The sequence below is a fragment of the Canis aureus genome, chromosome 4, assembly GCF_053574225.1.
Source record: "Canis aureus isolate CA01 chromosome 4, VMU_Caureus_v.1.0, whole genome shotgun sequence".
In the NCBI taxonomy this organism is placed as follows: Eukaryota; Metazoa; Chordata; class Mammalia; order Carnivora; family Canidae; genus Canis; species Canis aureus.
This window is the reverse complement of record NC_135614.1, coordinates 70,391,743-70,416,292: the sequence shown is the minus strand read 5'-3', so window position 1 is coordinate 70,416,292 and position 24,550 is coordinate 70,391,743. Positions and strand designations below refer to the sequence as shown.

Sequence of the window (24,550 nt, the reverse complement as noted above, 5' to 3'; positions counted from 1 at the left end):
GATCTATGTACTTATAAATTCAACCCAAACTTTCTACCAATTATCTAAAATCTTTTCTCAACATTAAAATGCTTGAAGTATATGATATACAGGAGGTATTCATACTTTGTCATATTTTTTACTTAGTTTTCTATGTGTTTATCATTGATGCAACCCAATTCTACCAATTGTCTAAAATCTCTTAAGACATTAAAACATGATATGCATTATCAGTTTGATCTTCTTGCACATGACTCTCCTAGATCTTTCTTATTTGCCTTGTACACCTGTACCAGAGTTATCACTTGAGAATCCCCCTTCACTATCTTCCTCAAGAGTCCCTTTAACCTTCTCTTGTGTTGGATTTGTTGTTTCACGTATACCATGGTTTCCCCTTCTTGGTCCATTTTTGCTTTTCTTTTTCCTGGTTTTGGTGAAATGTATCCCACCAGTAGCTTTATGAGAAAAACTCTGGGAAGTGAATTTTTCTGAGAGCTTATGTGTTTGAAATGTCTTTATCCTACCCTTACACTTCGTAGTTTGGTTGGATATAGGGTTTTAAGTTGTAAAGAATTTACTTGAGAATTTTGAAGGCATTGCTCCATTGTCTTCTTTCCTTTTTATTTTTTTAAAGATTTTATTTATTTATTCACGAGACACACACACACACAGACACACACACAGAGAGAGGGAGAAGCAGGCTCCACACAGGGAGCCTGACATGGGGCTCGATCCCTGGTCTCCAGGATCATGCCCTGGGCTGAAGGTGGCGCTAAACCACTGAGCCACCCGGGCTTCTCATCCTTTTTAAGCAAGTTCATTGAAGTGTGATTTACATTTAATAAAAAGCATCTCTTTTGGGGGGACGCCTGAGTGGCTCAGCAGTTGAGCGCTTGCCTTTGGCTCTGGTTGTGATCCCGGGTCCCGGGATCGAGTCCTACATCAAGCTCCTTGCATGGAACCTGCTTCTCCCTCTGCCTCTGTCTCTCTAGCTCGATCTTTCATGAATAAATAAAATCTTTTTTAAAAAATAAAAGTCATCTTTTTTTTTTTTAACAATTGCATTACTATCGTAAGAATGTACTATAATTTATTTAACTCAACCTCTACTTAGGGGATTTAGGTTTTTAAAAATATATAATAAATAATGCAATGACTAATGCCCATGGGCATGAACTTTGTGCCCTTGTGATAATGCTTGGTTAGTATACATGTTTAGAATTGAGAATGTCCAGACCTACTTGGCTAGCCTTACTTAGAATGTAATTAACTAGACTATCTTGGCTGTGTTCCAAGGCACTGCATCTGACTGTTAAACAGTCTTTCAGCCTACTAACTCTGTTAAAGGAAGGATTTCCTGCCTCCTTTTCTGGTTAGTTCATGTGAGCTATGGTAAGGTGCTTTCTCAAGAATAGAAAGATAATGTTCGTTCAGAGCTAAAGTGTTTGTCGGGGATCCCTGGGTGGCTCAGCAGTTTCGCGCCTGCCTTTGGCCGAAGGCGCGATACTGGAGTCCCAGGATCGAGTCCCACGTCAGGCTCCCGGCATGGAGCCTGCTTCTCCCTCTGCCTGTGTCTCTGCCCCTCTCTCTCTCTCTCTCTGTCTATCATAAATAAATAAAATCTTTAAATTAAAAAAAAGAAGTTTTTGTCAAGCCTTCCAGAGCACTCTCCCTGTTTGACAGTTATACTTTGGATTAGTTGGAAGCCAATTTTCAAACAATTTTTGATTACCTAGGTGGATTAATCAGTTTGCTGATTAACCATGGAGGCAGGTGAAGTGCGTGCAGTGGTGGTGAAGTTGAGTAGATGGAAAATGACCTTGAGATTTAACCTGAGCTCATGCGGTAGGCATTTCACCATCATCTTTCCTACTCCCTCTGCCTTTGGATCAAATCCTCACCAAGTAGCTGTAGATCTTCAATCAGAAATAATTCCCAAATGGGGAATTATTACCCCTACTTGGATAATAAGAGTTGACTGTCATTTTGTTTAAACATGACTTGGGCTTATCCATGACCACTTTTCTCCTTCCCCTTAGTTCATCGATGTATCCCCAAATGCCTAGGCACAAAGACAGTGTTCAGTTTATCTTTGTAGACAGAATGTTGTTAAAAAGTTTACTGGATATATAGTAATCTTGGTTACTCTGTTAATATAAGCTTTACCTGAGAGATAAGCCACCTTCATTGTTCTGATAAAGTCAAATTTCTGAGCCTACATTGCTATAGCATATAAATAGATCATTGACTGTGGTGGATTCACCAACATACATATCTTTATAGGGTTCTTTCTATCTTCTTACTACTATCAAATTGATACCCTTATCTAGGAATGACACATACATAGTAATAATGAACACTAACATTTACCAAACTCTTACCATGTGCCAGGCACTGTGCTGGTACCTTATATGACCTATCTCATTTTGTTCTCATAGCAACAATTTTTGCAACAAACATTATGAGGTAGGTACAACTCTTTTTGCCATTTTACAGGTAAAAAGCTGGGTTTACCAGCTGGGTAAATTGACCTAAAAGCTATTAACTTTTGTGTTTTGATTTTATCTTTATATTTTATATGGTGGATGCAGCACTTTTTTTGATCAAGGTAACTTTACCAAATGATCATTCAATCCCAAAATGCTAAACTTGATGTCGACGTTCATGCTACCAAATAGGGTAACCCCTAGCCACATAAAGCTATTGAGCATTTGAAATGTGACATCTGAACAGAGATGTGCAGAAAGTAGAACATACACATTGTATTTTGAAGGCTTGGTATAAAAAAAGAATGAAAAATATCTCCAGTTTTATACTGATTATATGGTAAATGATGTTGGACATACTCTTTAAAAAATGTTAAAATTACTTTTTTTTTTTTTTTTTTTTTAAATAATCTCACATCCAACATGAGGCTTGAATTCATGACCTGCAGGTTGGGTTATATACTCTACCGATTGAATTAGCAAGGTGCCCTTTTTACATTTTCAAATGTGACAGCTAGAAAATTTAAAACTACATACATGGTTTGCATATGTGGTTCACATATTTCTATTAGACAACAATTGTCTACCATATTTTATATATATTTATACTGGCCAACTCAGCACAAATTTTACCTCAGGTTGAATCTGACAAAGAGCTCTGAGCTGAGCGCACCTGGCTAGCTCAGTTGGTATAGCATGAGACTCTTAATTTTAGAGTTGTTGAGTTCAAACCCCACGTGGAGTGTAGAGATTAGTTAAAAATAACATCTTTAAAAATAAAATGATTCTTGGTAAACTTCAGAGAGAGGCTATGATGTCTGCAATCAGGCTCCTGCACTGGCCACAGGTGCCTAATGACCAGAAACCTCCCTCAGAGCTCCTTCAGGCAGTTTCACTGCAGAAGGCTGTTGGGCAGTGTACCTCTCCATGAATGACTTTCCCATCAGCATCCCTCTGGGCTTTCCAGGGAAGTCCCAGCAGCAAGACAGTTCAACATCCAGTGAGCTATGCTCTACCTTCTGACATCTGGATCTCAACTCCAGATGTAGGGAGGCCTTTTCCTTTAGTGCTCTATCTCAGCTTCTAAGGGTAGGGCCTGTCCTTGTTTCACTCTTCCTATAGTTGTTTCATTTTTATTGTTCAATCCTTCATTACCCCAATCCCTTACATTAAATGATTCCTGTTCAAATTATTGTGTGGTTTCTGTCCTACTGAAGCCTGATGTACCAACTGTTTTTCCTAGATGTTTATATTTTATACTCTGCATGTTGTTATTCATGTAATAAACCACCAGGTTTTAGTACAGCAAGTGAAGTTTTCTTAATTTTGCAAATACTGAAAGCCTTTGCTTGCATCTTACAGAATTTAGCATAGTCTAAACTCAAAACATTGAAAAGAAAAAAAAAAAAAAAAAAAAGACATTGAGAAGAATCCAGAAGGGAGAATGTGTGTGATACTGCCTTTAAATCTATGTATATAGTTGGGCACCCAGATGGCCTGCCTCTCCCTCTGCTTATGTCTCCGCCTCTCTCATGAATAAATAAAATCTTTAAAAAAAAATCTATCAATAGTTAATCTACTCACTTTAAAAGCTATCTCCTTAATGCATATGAAATTTATTCAAAATTTTTAAATTGTTCAAAAATTTAACTGTTGGGGATTTTACTCAATAAATATATTCTCTCACAACACTTCTAGAAAGGGAGTGGATCAGAAAAGAGCCGATTTGCTCTGATCAAGATTGTTGGAAGAAGGCTTACGGTTACCTTTTAAATGAGTTAACCTAATGCTAAAATTATGTATGTGAATAGTATCTTAGATCTCTGTACTTTATGACATGTGATTAGCCCTTGGCTGTACATACAGGCCACAAATGAGTCAGGATTCCATTTAATGAAGACAAATTTTCTACAAAAGTAATCTTCCATTTAATTTATGCAATGTCTTTTTAAAGGAATGCATTCCAACAACACTCAAGTTGTTGGAATTTTTATTACCGAAGAAAATATATACCTTTAACAAATAACCTGTGCTATAGTTTTCTCCTCTCCAAAATAAAGTCAAATTTGCCATCTCAAGTCTCCTGCAACTGTAAAAGCACAGTGTTCACAGTTTGCCATGATGTGCTCCCTCAAGGTCTATGTTCCCAGAGGTTTCTCTCCCCAGAGCCATCCTTAATTGGACAGTGCTTCTCTCTGAGGCTTCTTGCTTCCTGTCTCCTCTCCTGGGGAGCTGCTGCTTCCCTGAGGGCTGCTCTTCTGTGGCACAGGGACCATAAACAGTTTCTGCCCTGACTATGCCTTCTCCATCCTGAGGTGGCTGCATCTTATGCCACCCTCCCTTCCTCCCATTTGCCTAAGATAGTTACGTTCCTGAAATACCACCTGGCATAATATCATATGCTTAACCCTCAGCCACCTATATAACATCTCTACTCTTAACTTAGGGAAGCTGGACCTTTTCCTGATAATTTTACCAATTGTCTTTTTTAAAGACCTCTCCTCTAAAGGACTTATTTTCTTTATATAACACTCAGGAGTTCACAAACCATTGTAAGCATTTTTAAGGGCAAACCAAGTACTTTTTACATTTATTGGATGTTTATTTACAGAGCTCTATAAATATAAAGTCTATCAGAATAGGACTTTTCTTGCCTCAGGGAACTACTAAAATTAGGCACATATTCCCCACCCCATCCCCCAAGAAAATATCTCCAAAGACCCGGTCATAGCTTTTAGAATCCTGAGATCCTTGATATAAGAGGGATACAAAGGAGAGATTGGCAAAGAAATTCCTTTGAAGAGAGCTTTAAGTATTTAATCCAACCTTCTTGAAAAAAGGGGATTGCTGCCTTCTAGCTCTAAACCTGGTGAAGGAAACTTCAAAAGAACCACTCAGAGAACTTTGAAATGTGTTTCCTGCAACTGTTTTGGTGGCGTGCCAGGAGAGGCCTGCTGCACTTCAGAATTTGGTCAGGTCAGGAATGTGGCAATGTATCCTGTGGACCAAATGTGTACCACGCAGGGAAGACAGCAGGGGATAGTTTTGGATCCTGCCAATAGGGCCCTCAGGTACAGAGAACCCTACAAGAAAGAGTCTGGATACTAGGAGCAAGGAAGAAGTCACAAAAGACAATTGTGAAGTGAGATGGGAACTATAGGAGAGGGAACTCAGTAGGGAATCTCCAAAGAGGTATTATAACAGCCCAAGAGAGTAAAAGTCAGCTTAATCCTCTGCTAGGTCGAGGAGAGGGGTAAAATTGCAGCTTACAAGCCCCAGAGTGTACAGGTGAGCAAAGGGACCATACCTCCTCCTCCACTGCTGGCATCTAGCCCAAAGGAAGCCCAAGCTGGAAGAAGGGAGTTACGTCATTTTTGAGTTTTGACTTATTACACAGGATTGGATATTTTACTTATTGAAATAAAACTTTTAAAACTAATCACGACTAGAAATTACTGTTTATTATTTGCGAATGCTCTAAAAATATATGGATCAGACCAAGTCTTCATCCTGGGGCACTGGAGCATATTCCCACTGGGTAAAGAAAGGACACAAAAAATAGTTATGTTTTTATCTCAATCTACATACCATGCCTATTCTACAAACCACTTGCATACACAGGAACCTTTTTTTCATTGGAATTTCCTTGACAAAACATTGCTCTACCTTACTGTACAAGGAAGCTTTTATTTATTTCATTTTAGAGGGAGGGGCAAAGTGAGAGGAAGAAAGAGAATCTTAAGCAGGCTCCATGCCCTGTGCAGAGCCCCAAGCAGGGATTGATCTCACTACCCTGAAACCATGATCAGAGCAGAAATCGAGTCAAATGTTAGGGATCCCTGGATGGCTCAGTGGTTTCGTGCCTGCCTTTGGTCCTGGAGACCTGGGATCGAGTCCCACATCGGGCTCCCTGCATGGAGCCTGCTTCTTCCTCTGCCTGTGTCTCTGTCTCTAGGTGTCTCTCATGAATAAATAAATAAAATCTTAAAAAAAGTCATGTTTAACCAACTGAGCCAACAAGGCGCCATGCGTTAAACACTTTTTTTAAAAGTTTTATTTAAGTAATCTCTACAACCAGCATGAGGCTTAAACTCACAATCCCAAGATCAAGTCACATGCTCTACCAACTGAACCAGCCAGTACCCTATTACTTTGCTTTTCTTACATGAATGTACATTACAAAATTTCAACATAAACTAAATTTTGCAACCAAACCAGAACTCAAAAAAGGCAGAATATAATCTCTGCCTGATGACTGTTCTTATCTTTGTAGGGATGGCTCCTTACCATTTAGCTTTCTTAACCTTTTTTTTTGAACCACCTTTCTAAAGGGTCCCCTACCTCCACATTCTCTATCACATCTTTGTCTTCACAGCACTTAACACTACCTGAAATTGCTTACTTGTTCAGTCACCCTCCAACACACACAAGCCTATGTACACACAGCTGAAATCCGTCAGGGCAGTCCTTTTGTCATTTCCCACCTATCTCCTGGACCTGGAAGTGCTTCCAGCACACGGGTCACTAAACTGGTATTTGGTTCAGGACAAGGGGCACACTATTATCAATACAAATGAAAGGAAACTATAGAATTTCCAGGTAACCTTCGCAAAGCATTTTTTTTTTTAAACTCGTTCCTCATTACCTTATCTGTGCTGAATCCTTAGAAAACTGGATTATCAATACTTTACTGAGATAAAGCTTACAAAAAGTAAACACCAACCCAAATTATGCCAAATCTGGACATCTTTATTTTTAAAGATTTTATTTACTTAAAAGAGGAAAAGAGAAGTACATGATGGGAGAAGGGGCAGAGGCAGAAACCAGCTCCCTGCTTAGTAGGGAGCTGGATGCAGGGCTCCATCCCTGGACCCAGGGATCATGACCTCAGCCAAAGGTAGACATTCAACCAATTGAGCCACCCAGGCGCCCCTGAAGTCTTTTATGATCTTTATTCTCAAAATACAAAAACAAAAACAACCCTTCATTTTTCTTAACCACAGCCAGGTGATTACCCCCTCAAATAAAACCTTCTTTGTATGACTCAACCCTGTCCTATTTCATGGGCTAATTCTGCAATCACTGGAATCAACATTAACTTCAACTGTGTTTTCGTTCCCACTGTACCTCTAACAATGGCCTGGCATATAGCAGGTACATTACCACACACATTTAACAAATAATGAACTACTCTCTCTAGTCTATGGATATCTCCCCAAATCTTTCTTGGAGCTATTGTCTTTTTTTTGTGTGTATTTTCAAAGTTTCAACTGTCAAGAATGGTGACTGAAATTCCTCAAGTCAAGAAATTGCATCCTCTTCTCTCACCATCACTTCCTGTCTGTGTAAATTATCTTCACCATTCTAACCCTTAAAATTGGTTCTTTCACAACTCTATGTTTACTACTTCCCATGTAGAGCTCCAGCCCAATATTCTACCCCAACTGTCACCAGGTTTACTCAGTTCTTCCTAAGCACTTCCTCCTTATGTTCCACAGGCATTGCAACAAAACCCAACTTTAGTATTTCCCTCTTGCCTCCATTCTACTCCACTCCATCGCAGAGAAATGTACAAACCACCTCTTTGCCCTTCGTCAGAAACCTATCATCCAAGAGTCCTCTTCCAGGCAGTATTTTTGTTTATGTTACAGCAAAGGAAGCCTATGTTACAGAAGGAAATTCCAGTGGAGGTCGGGGGGGTTATAGCTTAAAAGCTCCCTTTGATTCAAATTTCAGGTATTCTCATTAGAGACCTCCCCAAAGCAGCCAGCCCCACTGCCACTACCTTAAGTCCATGTCCTTATGATTTTCACAAACTATTTCGTATTTCAGAACCTGCTGCCTTATCTTCCAACTTCAAGACTTGTGACATCCACATCACTACTTTGTACATCTTGCTAATGACAACTAATTGTGCCACTGTGGTCTGGAAACCATGGATGATTTATCATTTACCTTCAGGTGAAAGTCCAAACTCCTTAGCTATGATACTTCAAAACTTTCATGATTTATTCAGTTTGCCCGTCCAGATTCTTGCCAACCCTCTCCCTTTCTCCTGAAAAACCACAGTATGTGATTGAAGGGCCAAGTAAAGCAGCCTGGGTGGCTCAGCAGTTAAGCGCCGTCTTCAGCCCAGGGTGTGATGATCCTGGAGACCGGGGGGGATCCAGTCCCATGTCTGGCTCCCTGCATGGAGCCTGCTCCTCCCTCTGCCTGGGTCTCGGTCTCTCTTTCTCGCTCTGTGTCTCTCATGAATAAATAAAATCTTTAAAAAAAAAAAAAAAGGTAAAGGGCCAAGTAAACAATACAAGATATGAAGCAATCGATTATTTCTGATCTCCTCTCAGCAACACATTGGTGATACTCCTCTGGTCCTGAGTACCCTCTGCCCAATAAATCTCTCAGCTGTTCAGTAGGGCATCTGAGCTACAGGTGGGTCAAGTGTACTTCTTACCATTAATAGAATTAAGTGGGACATCTGTCAGCTTAGGATCCACTGCCCACACCTCAATCAACTCTTAGGACCTCATTAGATGCATCAGACATGAACTTTCTGCAAACTAGGACTCAACCAAATCCACCCGTTTGCACTCTATTCTGAATGTGCTAACCCAGCCCCATCTCTTTCCCATTGCTTCTCCCTAGGCCTTAAAATCAGTTTAGCTGGTTAGGGTGGGTTCATTTGGCCCATGAGCCTTCTATGATCTGCAGGAATAATTACCATAGCACCAGAGTACTTTTCCAAACTTACTCTGTACTAAAGGCCACAGGCACTGGCAAATGAAGTAAGCTCACCTTACACTCAGTAAACACAGACCCTTGTTAATGCATCCCTGCCCATCTGCCTCCTTTACCCTTCACACCAATGCTAAGTACAGCTGAATGCTAAGTACAGTTGAACCTTGAACAATGCAGATGTTGGAGCACCAACACCCCAGTCAAATATCCACATGGAAGTTTCTACTCTTCAAAAACTTAAGTCCTACTGTTGACTAAAATTTACAGGTTAACAGTTAACACACATTTTGTAGATTATACACTGTGTTCTTACAATAAAGCTAGATAAAATGTTAAAATCAGGAAAGTTTCTAATACTATACTGCATTTATTGAAGGACTCGAGTTCAAACCTGTTGTTCAAGGGCCACCTGTGTATTAAAATTGCTGTTTTTGTAGGTCAAAAGCAATTTCATAAACTTTAATTACTAACTTTGACTATGATAAAAGCAACTTCACTTGACTATGCTCATAGCCCATGAAAATTACAATTAGCCCTCCAGTTTACAGTGAGCAGAGGCACAGAAGTTAGGAAGACCATACTAACAAATGACAACCAAATTCCAGGAACCAAGCTCTAACATCCCTGAAGTAGAGCCGTTACTCTAGTCTCACAGCCCAAAGCCCTATTTGTTTAGCTCAGCAGCGGCTCCGGCACAAGTAAAGGTAAGCGGTGGTCTTGAGGAGTTAGGAACTGAAGAAAAAAGCAGGCTGTGTGCTGGTACCTAGGTGGTCAGTTAAGCATCCCGCTCAATTTTAGATCAGGTCATAATCTCAGGTCTTGAGATCACTCAGTAGGGCATCTGCTTGATTTTATCTCTGCCTCTCCTCCTACTCAGACATACCTGTGCTCACACTCTCAAATCAATCTTAAAAAAAAAAAAAAAAAAAAAAAAAAAAAAAAAAAGACAGGACAGGACTTAGCTTGGGAAAGCATTGTAGGGTGCAATAAAGGTTAAGGTTGGCAGGGCACTGAAGATTATGAAGGATTATGAAGATCCTTTACAAGTCACTTTGTGATCAACAGGAAGCTGCCAATTAGTGCTTGGCCACTTTATTTTATGGGAACTGTTCTAACACTTGTGCTCTATCCACTTAATCTCTGTTCTCTCAGCAGTCCAACTATGTTGGCCTCATCTCCTCACTGCAAAAAACTGGCAATAAATCACCAGAACTGGGAAAGGTGAAAAATTTCAGAGCCCTTTTTTTTTTTTTTAATTTTATTTATTTATTTATTCATAGAGATGCAGAGAGAGAGAGAGACAGAGACACAGGCAGAGGGAGAAGCAGGCTCCATGCAGAGAGCCTGACGTGGGACTCGATCCCGGGACTCCAGGATCATGCCCTCGGCTGCAGGCGGCGCTAAACCGCTGCGCCACAGGGGCTGCCCCCAGAGCCCTTTTAACAGAAAAAAAATAAATAAATAAAAATCAATGCTTACTCAGTTGAGGGTTAAAGAAATTCTACTGGGGATCTATTTATTGTCTTTCATCTACAAATGTTTCTATGGCTTTCCTTTACTGTATACTCAATGCACTATATTTGCAGGAGGTCCCACACTTTCTCTTAACCCATCCCACTCGCATTTTTTACTCATAGCCAGCAAGTACTTCAGATACTCACTTAGCTGGCCATCTTAAATTACACACAAGCCTATATGCTAGATACCAAACAAGCATTTGAGACTAGAATGAGTTAAGACCACCTTTCCAAAACAACTCATGCAATTACTATCCTTCATGTTCTCAAGGGTACTCCAAACGGTATCACACAGAAATGATGACCACTCCCCCAAATCATTAGACTATAGCAGATGAATGTTACTAAAAGCAATTATGCTTTACTTACTCTACCATTTTAAAGTTTTACTTAAATCTTTTTCATTTACTCTACATCCCACATGGGTCTTGAACTCATGACCCAGAGATCGAGCTACTCTGACCCAACCAGGTGCTCATCTCTAACATCTTTAATACCCATATATATCATGAGCTCTGCTGTGCTACCTCATATTGCATTCTTTTCCCATCATCTTCCAGTGTTGTCTACTTTAAGGAATCCTGGGAATTCTGATTATTTATCTTTTTAAACAGTGTCACAACCCAGTTCAAAAAAATAGTGCTCTAGAACAATCACTTAACAAGTAAATCTAATATCAAGTTGTCCCATCTCCAATCCTATGATAATTCACTGATATTACAAGGCTATTAAAAATACCTTAGCACACCAGATACTTTTTAAAACCAGAACGTTTATTTTGACTAATCGTTGAAATCCTTAAGATGAACTGGATGCTGCAACAGCTGCCCTCTTGGGCTTAGGTGTCGTTCCTTCACGGAATCCATGCCTGTATCATGTTAAAAATGAAAACCATTATTTCAACAATACATACATTTCAAATTTTATTAATACAGAGTTCAATGAGCTTATCTCAGTTAAATGCTGAAATCAGTATCAAATTCATATGTTCAGACATTTATTTTTACAACATCATTGATAAGCTGCAACATTTCATTTACTTCTGCTTCAGGATACCCATTTTAGACATATATTTAACTGCAACTGGAGAAAAAGTCAACCATTTATTTGGTTGTACTGATCACTGGGCCAGTACTGCTCTCCTGCTTGTTAAAAAGACCCATTTGTGAAAATGGGTCCCCAGGCTGTCAGGCAGAGATCCTAAATACTTTCCTTTAGTCAAGGAGCATGTTTAATTGCAGACATTCTCTAAACTGCTTATCTATGCTTTGCATTTAACTCCTTTAATATATATACACACCCTAAGAAGAAAGTTACTGCTATCCCCCTCTTAAAGAGTTGTGAACTGAAGCACCAAAAGGTTAATCTGGCTTCAGTTCACACTCTTAAAGTCCTCCATGTAACATGGCACTGGCAGTCCCCTGACACTAAGCTCACACTACTGTATGATGCTTTTAAAGTGCAAAGAAGAAAGGTCACTCCAGCATGCAAACACATCTAGGGGTGTCTGTTGTGTTTACAAAGCCCCCAGATGCCTTGTGAGGTTTTAAAATGAAAAAGTCTGGAATTGGGGCAAAGGCCAGGGCTTCAACTAAGCATCACATAGGACAGGACAGCCTCCCCAACAAAGAAATATCTTCGTTGAGATCTAAATGACTGACACCCTCAAAAGGCAGTTTCTCTCCATTTAGGTTGGAGCTGAAATTCTGCATTTCTAACTCTAGAGACTTTAACAAGAGAGCAAGATAGCTTTATTTCTATACAAATGCCCCAACTCAGATGGTTTTCTATAGCAGACTTGCCTGAAACCACAAAAGTGAAGGCCCGACCTCAGGCCTCATTCACCACTACTGTCTTGACAAATTTTGCTGCGAAAGTGAGATGTGACCTATCCCTAAAAAACAGCATTAGTTTGGGGTGTCCAGCTCAAACCACACTCTAGACATTTATAGCTTATACTACTGCTCCTTGAAAGATCAACGAAATCTAGATTACCTCATCTGAAGGTTACAGTGGCAGCAGGAAAAAAAAAAAATCCACAACCTTCCAACATGTCATCCCCACCAACCAGGGTAGTATCTTTATTTCACAGCAGATAAACAAGGCTGTTGTTCTCCAAGCTCACAGAACCAGTCAGACGACAGAAACACACACACTGTACCTGAATCTGCGGTATACAATTTTTAGGTGCCTCATTCGACCGGTCCCAGTGGTATTCCGTCTTTTAGCCTTGGCACTCCAGTTATCTGAAACACAGGTTGAGGTAAGGTTCTGATTTGCAACCCCCGCCCCTCCGCACGTACATTTTAGGCCCTGTGGTCAACACACTTGTTAGAGTGCCTTCCGTGTTTTTCCAACCCGCTTCACCCGCACACAGATGCACTTCTGCGTTAAGGCTCAACTAACGCCCGAAGCCGTGCCCACGTTCCTACAACGCCGACGAGCGAAGGACACCCAGCCCAACACCTCACACGGTCGGCCTGAAAAGCGCTCCACTTACACTTTCTCTTCCGCTTGGCAGGGTAGCCACACTTGCCGCAGGTGGACTTCTGAAGGTGGTAGGCCTTAGAGCCACAGCGGCGGCACAACGTGTGCGTCTTATTGCGACGCTTTCCGAACGATGACGTCCCCTTCGTCTGCAAAGGGGAGACACAATTTTGAGATCTGGCGCTTTCTATACATCGCCCGACGTTTTCAGGAAAATAGACCACTGATTATAAATGAAAGACAAATAAAAAAAAAAATTTTTTTAAGACAATCCGGAGCTGAAACTGTGGCGGAAGTTCCTAACTTCTTAAAGTGCTACATCAGAGAAACTACCAGCATTTCAGATTATCGAAAGCATTCTGCAAGGGTTGCTCTATCTTGAAATCCGCTACGTTCTTTGAAGGAGACAGAAAAAATAGACAAGTCGGAAGTAGAAGTAACGTGGCGGTTTCCCTACCTACCCCGACCCCCGGCAACTAAGAGCTCCTCGCCAGGCCTCACCACCAAGGAGTTCCTTTGCGCACAGAGCCGAACGCTCCCCGACCACGCTTCTCCCTTCAGTTCTCATCCGAGGGCAAGGCTTCTCCAAAGATCAAAAGAACCAAGGGATCTGGAGTGGCTCTTGCTCCACGGCCGTTAGGCTCAGCCTCCTCAGGGAGTCAGGAGCCATTCTTCTGGCTCCTGAGGGCCACCGCGTGCCCCTCTCCTGCCCCCCCGCTCCCTCCCTCAGGAACCTTGCCGGCCCCCTAAGGATGGCAGGGAACGCGACGCAGAGGACGAGGATGGAAGGCGATTCAGACGAGCAGTGGAACCAACTCACCATCTTGTTTCCGCGGCAGACCCCAAAGAGGCCGGAAGAGGAGGCACTTCCGCTATATCGTGCTCAGAAGCTTCCGCCCAGGGAAGTACTTCCGGCGGGGCGCGGTGCACCGTCCTCAAACGTCCGTAGCGGCACCGTGGGTGGGGCCTAGGGGCGGATGCAGAGCCAGGCAGGGCCAATAGGGGTTTCGGTGCCCGGCGTCGGAGTGGGCGGAGAGCAGCCCTGACGCCGGAGCTCGGCCCTGTGTGCTGGCGCCCCGGCCCTCCCGCCGCCTCGCGGGTTTGCGGCCGCCGACTGGCGGGAACCTGGGGATCCCCGTGCCGACTGCGCGCTTCCGGCGTGTGGTGGGGCGCCGGGCAGGGCCTGCGACGCGGCCCGGGAGAGGCCCGCTCCTCCAGGCGCTCCTCCAGGCGCTCCTCCCCGGGCCGCAAGCTTCCGGCGGACGCCGGTTCTCCCGGCGGGGCGGGGCGGCGGCGCGGCCTCGCCGCATCTTAAAGAGAAAGGCGGATAATGGTTTGGTTTGATTTGGTTTTTTTCTTTTCCTGACTGCAGTAAATTAGAGTCAAATGTTTTTGTTTTTTTTTTTAATATTTTATTTATTTATTCATAGAGACAGAGAGAGAGAGAGGCAGAGACACAGGCAGAGGGAGAAGCAGGCTCCATGCACCGGGAGCCCGACGTGGGATTCGATCCCGGGTCTCCAGGATCACGCCCTGGGCTGCAGGCGGCGCTAAACCGCTGCGCCACCGGGGCTGCCCCAAATGTTTTTAATTTAATTGTGCAAGGGGTCACACGTGGAGCTTCTAGTTTGCTGCACCCCGATGCGAGGAAATGTGATCCGGCCCCTTTACGGGGGGCCTGGAAGCCTATACGTAAGCCCCTTGTAAATAGATTTTTTTATTTAGATGTTACTTTTTTTAAGATTTTACTTATTTATTCATGAGAGAGAGAGGCAGAGACACCGGCAGAGGGAGAAGCAGGCTTCATGCAGGGAGCCCGACGCGGGACTCGATCCCGGGTCTCCAGGATCACGCCCTGGGCCAAAGGCAGGCGCTAAACCGCTGAGCCGCCCGGCTGCCCTCTCGTGCCGCTTTATGCCGATAATTAACAATACTGCACACTCAAAATCTGTCGAGAAGGCCCACCTCTAGTTTAAGCGCTCTTAGCCACAGTTAAAGCACACCGTACGGTTCTGGTCAGGAGTCTGAGCTGGGCCTCGCTGGGCCTCGCTGGGCCTCGCTGGGCCGGCATCAAGGTATGGGCAGGGCTGCGTTGTTTCTTTGGAGGTTCCCGAAGAGCTGCCGCCTTTTTCAACTCCTGGAGGCTGTCAGCGCGCCTGGCTTGTCTCCTGCCCCTTCCAAGCCAGCAGGAGTCTCCTATCACACCCTCTGCCTCCTCCGACTTTTTTTTTTTTTTTAAGATTTTATTTATTTATTCACGAGACTTACACACACGCACAGAGGCAGAGACACAGGCAGAGGGAGAAGCAGGCTCCATGCAGGGAGCCCGACCTGGGACTTTTAAGGCCCTGTTAAGTTCAACCAGGAAGCCATTGGGCTAATGCGTTAGGGACCCACTAAGCACACAGGAATCTAGGCCCGTAAATTGTAGGACCCAGGAAATTTAACAAAAACCCCCTACCCCTGGACAAGCAGAGCAGGACTGACTCCATTTTGTGCTGCGCCGCTGCCCCACCCCAGGCACCAGGGCACACCCTAACCGGAAATCGGCTCAGTGATAGGCCAGTTCAAATGGACACCTTAGGGTAAAATGTAACTCAATCGGCCACCGGCGAGTGTCCGGACCAGCGTGACCGTGCAACTTTCTGCGTATCCCATTGGCCACGGGCCCCTATAAAGTTGCTAAGCCTCTTAGTCTCCGTGTCCAAGTCCCTGCTCCGCTGCTTCGGGTATACTTGGTCCCAGGCTCCAGCTTGTAAATAAACCCTCGTGTGATTGCATCGGTGTCAGCTCCTTGGCGGTTTCTCGGATTCGCGATCTTGGGCACAACACCTATATGGAGCCTGCTTCTCCCTCTGCCTGTGTCTCTGCCTCTCTGTGTGTCTCATGAATAAATAAATGAAATGTTTTTTTAAAATGCCAGGTTGGGAATGGATCAATTTTTGAAAGAGATGGTATATGCTATTCCTGGGTATTTGCTCTATGACATTTTGCCTTTCAGCAGAGAATAATGGAAACTACATAAATCCTGCATCTGTGATTCTGATGCAACTCAAGTCTCTTCACCAGAACTTGGCACTAGTTTTTTTTTTTTTTTTCCACCTACAATAAATGAAATTACTGCTGACTTTTCTCTTGAAGACATCAAATAAATTTCTTAGCTGCAAACAAAATTTTTACTCCTGTGTCATTGATTTGATTTCGGGGGTATATTTTCAAATCTGCGTCTTCCTGGCTACCCTTCCCCAGCTCCATCCCATTTGCATTTTAAGCTTGTGCAATGCAAATTTTCTGTTACCAAAGAACTGAATTTAAACTTCCTATGATTAAATTTCTTTGCTAAATATCTCATTTAAACTATCCCTTTCCTTCCCATCAACTTTGAAATCCCCCAGGGCAGGTTACTTGTGAGAAGGGAGGGTATTTAGGGTGGAACAGTGGGGATTGAGTTAATTTCATCTATTAGATGGGGTTTGAGGAGCTTATGAAAATGCCTTATCAACCAAGGTGAATAAAAAAACAATTGGCAAACTTGCTGACATTGCCTGTCAAATTGTTGGTATTAGCTGAGATGCATCTCAAAATTCATACTTTTGAGACACGTTTAAAACTCTTACCTAAATTAATTTTTTAAATTAATTTTTAATGTAAGGGTTTTCTTGATCTTTTTCAACCTCAGGGACACAGAATTGAATTCATCATTATCCTTGGTTCTTTTTTTTTTTTTTTTTTTTTTTTTTTTTAGGGGATCCCTGGGTGGCTCAGTGGTTTAGCGCCTGCCTTTGGCCCAGGGTGTGATCCTGGAGTCCCGGGATCAGGCCCCTCATCGGGCTCCCTCCATGGAGCCTGCGTGTGTGTGTGTGTGTGTGTGTGTGTGTGTGTGTGTGTGTCTCATGAATAGATAAAATCTTTAAATAAATAAATAAAAGCATGTAATGCGGTGCTTTTTAAAAAAAGGGATTTTATTTATTTATTCATGAGAGACACAGAAAGAGGCAGAGAATAGACAGAGGGGAAAGCAGGCTCCTTGCAGGAATCCTGATGCAGGACTGGATCCCTGGACGCTGGGATCATGAGCTGACCCAAAGGCAGACAATCACTGAGCCCCAGGTGCCCCTATCCTTGGTTCTTAATGCATCTTAAGCATTGGTCCATGCATGGCCTGCCTTTATTTACATATTTAATTATCTTTAATAATATAGTAAGCATCTGTAAATTCATCCCTGGATGATATCCTATATCTTAACTCCATGATCTTACTGTCCTCTCATCCCATCTTATCCCCCAGCCTCTCCTGAACTTAGGTAACCATCCTTCTTAATTTCATATTCATTATTTCCTTACTTTTCATTTTACATAATTTTAAAAAGTATTTTATTTTTAAGTATTTTATTTTTAAGTTAATCTTTATATCCAACACGGGGCTCAAACTTACAACCCCAAGATCAAGACTGCATGCTCTACTGACTGAGATAACTAGGAATCCACACTTTTATAATTTTAATGACTGTATACTCCTAAAATGTGTGTTTGCATGTATTTTAGTTACATTCAATTTTTTAAAACAGTGTCATGTGGTACATAATCTTTTGGGACTTAAAGTTTTCCTTTTATATTTTTATGATCATATTTGGGTCACTGAAGTTCATTCTTTTTGAGTGGTGTGTACTGTTACATGTTTACTACATGTAATACTACAGTTTATTCATCCAGTATCCTTTTGATAGTTATTTATATTGTTTTCAAGTTCTTGTGAACTATGTAAATAAAGACCAACTAGGAGTGATTGAGTGGCTCAGTTGGTTAAGCAAACAACTCTTGGTTTCTGCTCAGGTCATGATCTTGGTGTCTTGGGGTCAACCCTGTGTCAGTCTCCATGCTTAGCATGGTGTCTGCTTGGAATTCTCCCTCTGCCCCTTCTGCCCGTGCACTCTTTCTCTCTCTCTCAGATAAATAAATAAATCTTAAAAAAAAAAAAAAAGAAAGAAAACCAACTAGAAAACTTTTTTAAAAAATCAGGGGTGCTGGGTGACTCAGTCAGTTAAGCATCCTACTCTTGATTTCAGCTGAGATCATGATCTCTGGGTCCTGAGATCCAGCTCTGCATAGGGCTCTGTGCTCAGCATGGAATCTGCTTGTCTCCCCTCTTGTATGCACATGTATTCACACTTTGTCTCTTTCTCTCTCTCAAATAAATAAAATACAACCTAAAAAATAAAAAATGAAGTCTCTTAATAGAAACAAAAGATGTAAACTATTAAGGTATAGTAGTGTTCTTTTTTTTTTAATTTTTATTTATTTATGATAGTCACACAGAGAGAGAGAAAGAGAGGCAGAGACACAGGCAGAGGGAGAAGCAGGCTCCATGCACCGGGAGCCCGATGTGGGCCTCGATCCCGGGTCTCCAGGATCGCGCCCTGGGCCAAAGGCAGGCGCCAAACCGCTGCCTAGGGATCCCTATAGGGATCCCACCCAGGGATCCCTATAGTAGTATTTAAAGTAGGAATTATGAATCCCTCCATAATCATACCCCCAGAGATAACCAGTGTTATAATTGAGGTATCTCTCTCCTGACAGTCTTCTTTTTAAAAAAATATATATACATTTATATATATATATATATATACACGATACACATTTTAACTTTTAAACAAAAGTGGGATCTGTAACTTTCTGTCTTTTTTTTTTAAGATTTTAATTTATTTATTCATGAAAGACACAGAAAGAGAGAGGCAGAGACACAGGCAGGGGGAGAAGCAGGCTCCATGCAGGGAGCCCGAAGCGGGACTGGATGCCAGGACCCGGGGATCACACCCAGCCAAAGGCAGATGCTCAACCGCTGAGGCACCCAGCCGCCCCACTTTTTGTCTTTCTTTTTTTTTTTCTTTTGGTCTTTCATAACAATATATCATGGATATTAGTAGTTGTCAAAATATATATACTTACTTCATCCTTTTATTTATGTTTTTATTTTTCTTTAAGTAAACTCTATCCCCCACTGTGGGGGTTGAACTCATGACCCTGAGATCAAGAGTCTTATGCTCAACTGAGTGAGCCAGCCAGGCACCCTGCTTCATCCTTTTAAATTGTTCTTTTCTGTTGAGGTATCAACGTTTATTCCACAAATCCCTAATTTATGGAAATCTTTGTCATTTTAAATTATCTGCTATTATAAACAATATTATCATGCAGATTCTTGCACATATTATATCTTTGGGCATTTGATCATTTCCTTAAGATAATTTCCTAGAAGTGAAATTGCTGAGTTGAATGATGTAAATTTGTGCTATTATCTATCAGCATTTATTTGTTTATTGCTATGTATTGCCGGATTTCTCTCCAGAAAGAGTTAATCAATTCACATTCTTATCACAAATGGAGCTCAGAGCAGAGAATACCTTGTCCAAACTGAAGTTCAAGAGAGATTCTGGGAGGAATTGACTCAGGCTAATCAAGATGAGACAGACTCAGGTCATCAATAGAGTAGCTAGGTAATCTACAGGGAGCCAGGCTGGGGGTGCTCAGGGCTAGATTCCCCCACTATCTTGGCTTGTTTGTATCCACTCCCTCCATTGCTAGGCATCTTTCATCTCTGCCAAACAGAATTACTCTTTGCTATTTTTTTGAAAAACTTGTATTTGCTTACTATTGGAATGATTTCATAATCCACTTCCTGGTCTAGAGGACACAAGAACAATGGCTGCGGGGAGTGTTCCTTCAGAGATCATAGAAAGGGAACGAAAAAGGTTACTTGAAATCCTCCAAAAAGATTCCGATTCTGTCTTAGATACATTAACCTCTCGGAGGCTGATTTCTGAGGAAGAGTATGAGACTCTGGAGAATATTACAGATCCTCTGAAGAAAAGTCGAAAGTTGTTAATTTTGGTACAGAAAAAGGGAGAGGTGAGCTGTCAGCATTTTCTCAAATGTTTACTTAGTACTTTTCCAGAGTCAGCTACCATTTGGGGCTTACAGCATGGTAAGTTGGATTTCTGTACTTTTTTTGGGGGATGGGGAGGGTTAGAGGGACAAGGCAGATTTCCTGAAAGAAGAAAATTATTGCCTTTTGTTTTCCTTTGTTTATCTCCTGGAGATAATTTTCATTGAAATTTAATAAAGGGTCAAAGTGTTCAGGATTTTAAAAACAGGGAACTATATATTTTACTGGCTTAGGGGATTGATAATTTTTTGTTGAACTTGTGTCCAAAACTCGCAGTTTTTTTTTTTTTTTTTTTTTTTTTTTTTTTTAGTGCTATAATAACTGCTTATTATTCAGGAAGTAAATTCATGGATATTTAACAACCCCAATCTTGGAGTTAGTATAACCATCTTGGAAATATCAGAAAAATGGTTTTTAGCACATGTACATGGTGGATCAGTAACTTCATTTTTTCTGTGATAAGAATGCCAGCAGAAACTTACTTTTTTGATGCAATTAAAATGCTAATTCTTGGGCAGCCCTGGTGGCGCAGCGGTTTGGCGCCGCCTGCAGCCTGGGGTGTGACCCTGGAGACCCGGGATTGAGTCCCACGTCTGGCTCCCTGCGTGGAGCCTGCTTCTCCCTCTGCCTGTGTCTCTGCCTCTCTCTCTCTCTCTCTCTCTGTCTATGAATAAATAAATAAAATCTTTTTAAAAAAATGCTAATTCTTCAACATTTAAAGATAATTCATGTCAGATGAGGAAGTAGTTCCTCCGGAAGGGATTATTTAGCAGTTCTGTAGATTACCACTAAAGGTGGGTATAACTCCTTTTTCTAAAAATATAAAAAATACTGAAGATTATTTTAAGAGATATTAGAGAAGTAGAGGCTCAGATAAAAAGATTAATGTTAATAGTCTCTAATGTAGAACACGACCCATATGCATAGAGAAATAGTTATTATTATTTCTAGGACTTGCTATTCCAAATTAGAGCTATTTGCTTCCTGATTACAAATTATTAGGATTAGATTTCATTAGCAATGGTCCTAGGAAATCTGAGTTGGTTTGGGGTCATAGTAAGTCCACAAGTAAGCACTATTCATAGAATACACATTTTTTAAAAAGATTTTATTTATTTATTAGAGAGAGAACACGAGGGGGGGTGGGGGTAGAGGGAGAAGCAGACTCCCCACTGAGCAGGAAGCCCATTGCGGGACTCAATCCCAGGACCCTGGGATCATGACCTGAGTTGAAAGCAGACACTTAACTGACTCAGCCACTCAGGCACCTGAATTCACATTTTCTGTTTCACTCATGTACTCTTTGAGTTTGCTATGAAGAACTCAAACTCGTGAGAAAGTTAGAAATGTGATCTGATTTTTTTCCAGTGACAGAATGACAGTTGACTTGTTAGTTATGTGGGAGATGCTAGGTATTCTCATCCTCCAGTTTTGAAATAAAGAAGAGAGATGATGCTTTGAGGTTTTGGAAACTCAAGTTATTATAAAATTAATTTTTGCTAATTTGGAAAAATGAACTTCCCCCCCAACTTTCTTGTTCTTTTCAGAATTTTTAAAGCATGAGAATATAGAATGTACTCAATCTATAAGTGCAAGCAAGAATTCAGAAAACACTTTTTCCTCTAGAGAGAAACAGCCTGAGAGTCCTGAGATCACAGTGTCCTTTACAGAGAAAGAACACCATGATATGGGAACCTCTGAGTCCTTCAGGGACAAGAAGACTAGTCATAAAGGAACTGCTTGGGCCTCCAGGGAAAATGAAAAGGAAGACAACACACCCAAAGTCACATCGCCTGAATATGAGAACACTGAATATGAAATTCCAGCAACTATTGCTTATTTACAGGATGGACAGAACACTGAATATGAAATTTCCAGCAAACCTGAATATGAAATTCCAACAACTATTGCTTATTTACAGGATGGACAGAGATACGAGGAGCCAGATGATTCTTTATACTTAGGAAAAGAGGAATATCTAGAATCTGCTGAATACTTTGAAGATGCAGAGCCCACTGTGGAAGAAGAGGATTATAATGACTCAGAGCACAGTGTTTATGATGGCGAGGAGGATACTGCATATTCAGAAACCGCACACTTCTCAGATGAAGAACAGAGCTATGAAGATTCAGAAACTGGCATGTTATTGGAGGAAGAGGGGGAGGAGGCAGAGGAGGAGGAGAAAAGGATTGAAGGTATGGGAATGATATGTGATAATTAGTTGGCAACAACTTATTTTTAGGTTTCCATGTCATAATGGGGAGAAGGGGTGAGGAAAGGCACCGATGTCAGCAGAAAGCAGTTACTCAGAGATTCTTTATGCCTGCCTAACCTGGGAGTTCCTTAGAGGCAGGTATTGACAGAGAGGAATACCCAGGACCTACACAATGGTGGACAGTATACCCAAAAATAAATACTGATTGTCAGCTTATAGGTTTCTACAGTCACCACCATGGTACGTATAAGTTGCTAACCACTAATTTTAGGTGTTATCTTCTATTGCTCAAATTGAGCCTCTTCTGTCCTATTAGTGCCTTTATAACCAATGAGATATGGAGGTTATAGGCCTAACTACTGAAGTGAAAATCAGAGAGGAGCCTGTGATGAATGGATAAGAGCCCAAAGTAGTGTTACTTGACTTGATCTAGTCATAAATTGTCATCTTGGTAAGGGAAATTAGATCAGTATCTTTAATTGGAATATTTCTGAATGAAAATTCAAAAACCAACAAATGCTTCATTTGGAGAGGTATTGTCCATGAAAATAAATATCACCAAGTACTGAGTAGAGGAGGGAAAGGTAACTATTCTCTCCCATTCAGTTCACATACTGGGGATTCATCATCTGGTCCTAGGTAGGAGAGAGTAATGTCCTCCTCATCACACTTTGTTTTAGTTTGCAAGGGCTGCTGGAGTGAAGTGCCGCAAGTGGAGAGCTTCACCAGCAAACAACACAAATGTGTTATCTCAGTTTGGAGGCTAGAAGGGTGACATCAAGGTGTCTACAAGGTTGATTACTTGTGAAGGCTGTCAAGGAGAATCTGTTCCTAGTTTCTGGTGGTTTGCTGGAAATCTTTGGCATTCTTTGGCTCTTAAAAATATTGCTCTTATCCGCCTTCATCTTCACACCATGGTCTCCCTGAATGCATTTCTCTAGGTCCAAATTTTCCCTTTTATAGGACATTAGTCATAATGGATGGGGGCCCACCCTAATGACCTCATCCTTTTTTTTTAAAGATTTTTATTTCCTTATTTGACATAGAGAGAGCACTAGCAGGGCATAGCAGGCAAAGGGAGAGAGAGAAGCAGAAGCAGGCTCTCTGCTGAATAGAGAGCCTGATGTGGGGCTCCATCCCAGGGTCCCAGGATCATAACCTGAGCTGAAGGCAGACCTTTAACCAACTGAGCTACCCAGGTGCCCCCCCCAATAGCCTCAGCTTAACTAATTTTATCTGCAATGACCCTATTTCCAAATAATGTCACATCCTGAGGTACTGGGGTGAGGATTTCAACATATGAATTTGAGGGGTACATAATTTAACTCACAACACTAATCTTGTCCCATCCCTGTATCTTCCCAGTCCATAGTCATTTCTAGGCTTCATTCTTAATTTTTATTTATTTACATATTTCACATATTGTATAGGGTTGACTTAATTATTATAGTATCATCATTATTCTGCAAAAACCCCTTTTGTCTGTTTATTACATTTTTATTCATTCTCCATTCCTCCATAGGTAACATTCTAATATTATGATGTGTTTCTTGCATGTTACTCTTTAGTTTGTATGATCTTGTTTTCTGTATCAGTTATTTATTGCAATAGTGCTGCATAACAAAGCATATCAAAACAATCAGAGTGTCTGTAGTTAGTTAGGCAGCTTTTATGGTCTTTCCTGGGTTTATTCATGTGTCTCTGGTCAGCTGGCTATAGGCTAGTCTGTCATCTCCTGGCAGACTAGTCTGGACTTATTCTCAGACTAGATGGGGCATATTCTTATGGTGAGGACAGAAGAGTATAAGAGAGAGAAGATGAGAGAGAGGGAGAGAGAGACAGAGACAGAGAGGAGGAGGTGTAGGCTTAGAACTATCATGCCACCTATATTAGTTTCCTAGGGCTCACCAAAGTACTACAAAGGTACACCAAGGTACACAAAGTATACCAAGGGTGGTTTAGAACAATGGGAAATTTATTGTCTTACAGTTATGGAGGCCAGAGATCTGAAACCAAGGCGTTAGCAGGGTCATACCCTCTCTGCGGGCATTAGGAAAGGAGTTGGTCCAGTCTTATCTCCTTCTTCTCTGGTAGCCTCAGTTATTTCCTGGCTTATAGATGACCATCTAATATGTGTCTTCAAATCATTTTCCCTCTGTGCATGTCTCTGTTTTCAAATTTCCCCTCT

The 24,550-nt window shown here is 41.6% G+C and overlaps 2 protein-coding genes and 1 non-coding gene across 6 annotated transcripts in view; 1 reads left to right on the top strand and 2 right to left on the bottom strand.

The window, feature by feature from the left end:
* Window positions 1-24,550, top strand: part of CARD6 (caspase recruitment domain family member 6) — a 41,320-nt gene that overhangs the window by 9,685 nt on the left and 7,085 nt on the right. Inside the window, exons 1-2 of one of the 4 annotated variants that reach the window (XM_077896122.1) lie at window positions 19,764-20,186; window positions 21,695-22,342. In XM_077896122.1, the coding sequence (XP_077752248.1) occupies window positions 19,904-20,186; window positions 21,695-22,342 (931 nt within the window). In that variant the 5' untranslated portion in view covers window positions 19,764-19,903. Of the gene's footprint in view, window positions 1-19,763; window positions 20,187-21,694; window positions 22,343-24,550 lie in introns of those variants that run through there. The other 3 variants (XM_077896124.1, XM_077896125.1, XM_077896123.1) reach the window with 3 other exon arrangements.
* Window positions 11,473-14,364, bottom strand: RPL37 (ribosomal protein L37). Its single transcript, XM_077896141.1, has 4 exons — window positions 14,028-14,364; window positions 13,221-13,356; window positions 12,882-12,966; window positions 11,473-11,588 (listed from the first exon to the last, which is right to left on the bottom strand). Exons 1-4 carry the CDS (start codon window positions 14,028-14,030, stop codon window positions 11,519-11,521), a joined length of 294 nt encoding a protein of 97 aa, XP_077752267.1. The 5' UTR covers window positions 14,031-14,364; the 3' UTR covers window positions 11,473-11,518.
* LOC144313197 (small nucleolar RNA SNORD72) lies at window positions 11,665-11,744 on the bottom strand. Its single transcript, XR_013378920.1, has one exon. It is a non-coding gene; the product is annotated as a small nucleolar RNA SNORD72 (small nucleolar RNA).